Source organism: Elephantulus edwardii, unplaced genomic scaffold (assembly GCF_000299155.1).
Source record: "Elephantulus edwardii isolate Elephantulus edwardi_28Jun2011 unplaced genomic scaffold, EleEdw1.0 scaffold00024, whole genome shotgun sequence".
Lineage (NCBI taxonomy): Eukaryota > Metazoa > Chordata > Mammalia > Macroscelidea > Macroscelididae > Elephantulus > Elephantulus edwardii.
Window position 1 is genome coordinate 424,401 of NW_006399774.1, and position 1,228 is coordinate 425,628.

General features: G+C 40.2%; 1 protein-coding gene across 1 annotated transcript in view; it reads left to right on the forward strand.

The window, feature by feature from the left end:
* PPP1R14C (protein phosphatase 1, regulatory (inhibitor) subunit 14C) overlaps window positions 1–930 on the forward strand; it is a 114,261-nt gene extending 113,331 nt beyond the window's left edge. The window contains exon 4 of the mRNA XM_006882736.1: window positions 856–930. Coding sequence (XP_006882798.1) covers window positions 856–930 — 75 coding nt within the window. The remainder of the gene's footprint in view (window positions 1–855) is intronic.
* Window positions 931–1,228: the final 298 nt, after the last annotated feature.

Consider the following 1,228-nt stretch of genomic DNA (forward strand, 5'->3'; position numbering starts at 1 on the left):
AATTTTCCTCAGCTTCAGCTTGAACTTGCATATGAGTCTGTTCCACAATCAGCTCCTGGCCTAGTTTTCACAGCTGATATTGAGCTTCTCCATTGGTTCTTTCCACAGATGTAATCTATCTGATTCCTATGCACACCATCAGGTGAAATCCATGTATACAACCTGTGTTTATGTCTCTTAAAAAACATATTTGCTATAAATAAGTCATTGATTGTGCAAAATTCAGTGACCTAATGAGTGTACATCAGGGAAAAGAATTTGGGTGTGAAGTCTTCTTTATTTGCTTTTTTATAAAAAGGAAAACAATGAACCAAAACCAAAAAACTTCCATATTGTTTCAGTTGATTTAGTGCATTCAACCAAAGTCACCTGCTACAGGTACCTGCAGTTGATGGCTATGACCGGGCTTTTTTTAAAAAAATAGAGACTTGGGGTTTCCAGTCATTCATTGTTGCACTTTTCTCCCTGCCCACCCCTTCTCCCCCTAAATCACTCTTCTCCTTGAAAGGAAAAAGAAAACTCTCTTATTATTCTACAGTCCCTCCCCCCAAGTCCACTTCACTATGCAGCCTTCACTCTGGACTTTGTAATGACAAGAATACACATTCATATATCCCTTCCAAACCGATCTCTTCCTCATCTGTTTCAATGCAATATACATTATTCCTCCCTTCCTTTTCTGTCTTCCCCCAACCCTAATGTCAGTCCTGTTTTACAACAGTGGCCCTATGCAATATTTGTCCTTTTGTGACTGAAATATTTCACTCAGCATAACCAGACTTTTTAAAACGTGTGACTTTACCCCGCCCCCCCCCCCCCCGACACACACATTCAACCTCTTCTGATCTCTTCCAGGAATTTATCAAAGAGCTGCTGTCCAGGATAAGAGGCATGAGGAAACTGAGCCCTCCACAGAAGAAAAGTGTATGATTCGAATCCAGGGTGGAACTTCGCTGGAGATGAAGAAAGGTCCTAGATCCTGGGATGTGGATCACAAGATGACATTTATCAAAGAATAGATGTTCTTATGAACAATCTTTTTTTTTTTTTTAGGGTGGGGGAAAGATTGTATCAGACATTTATTCAAGAGTGTTCCTTTCCTGTTTCTAAAGGTTTTTGTTAGTGTAGTATTTTTTAATAGCAAAGATATCACAAGTCTGGCTGCAGCCCAGCTGAGGATTTTTAAAGCGAGTGGGCGTCGGGATGAGCTATACCAAGCAGCACTTTT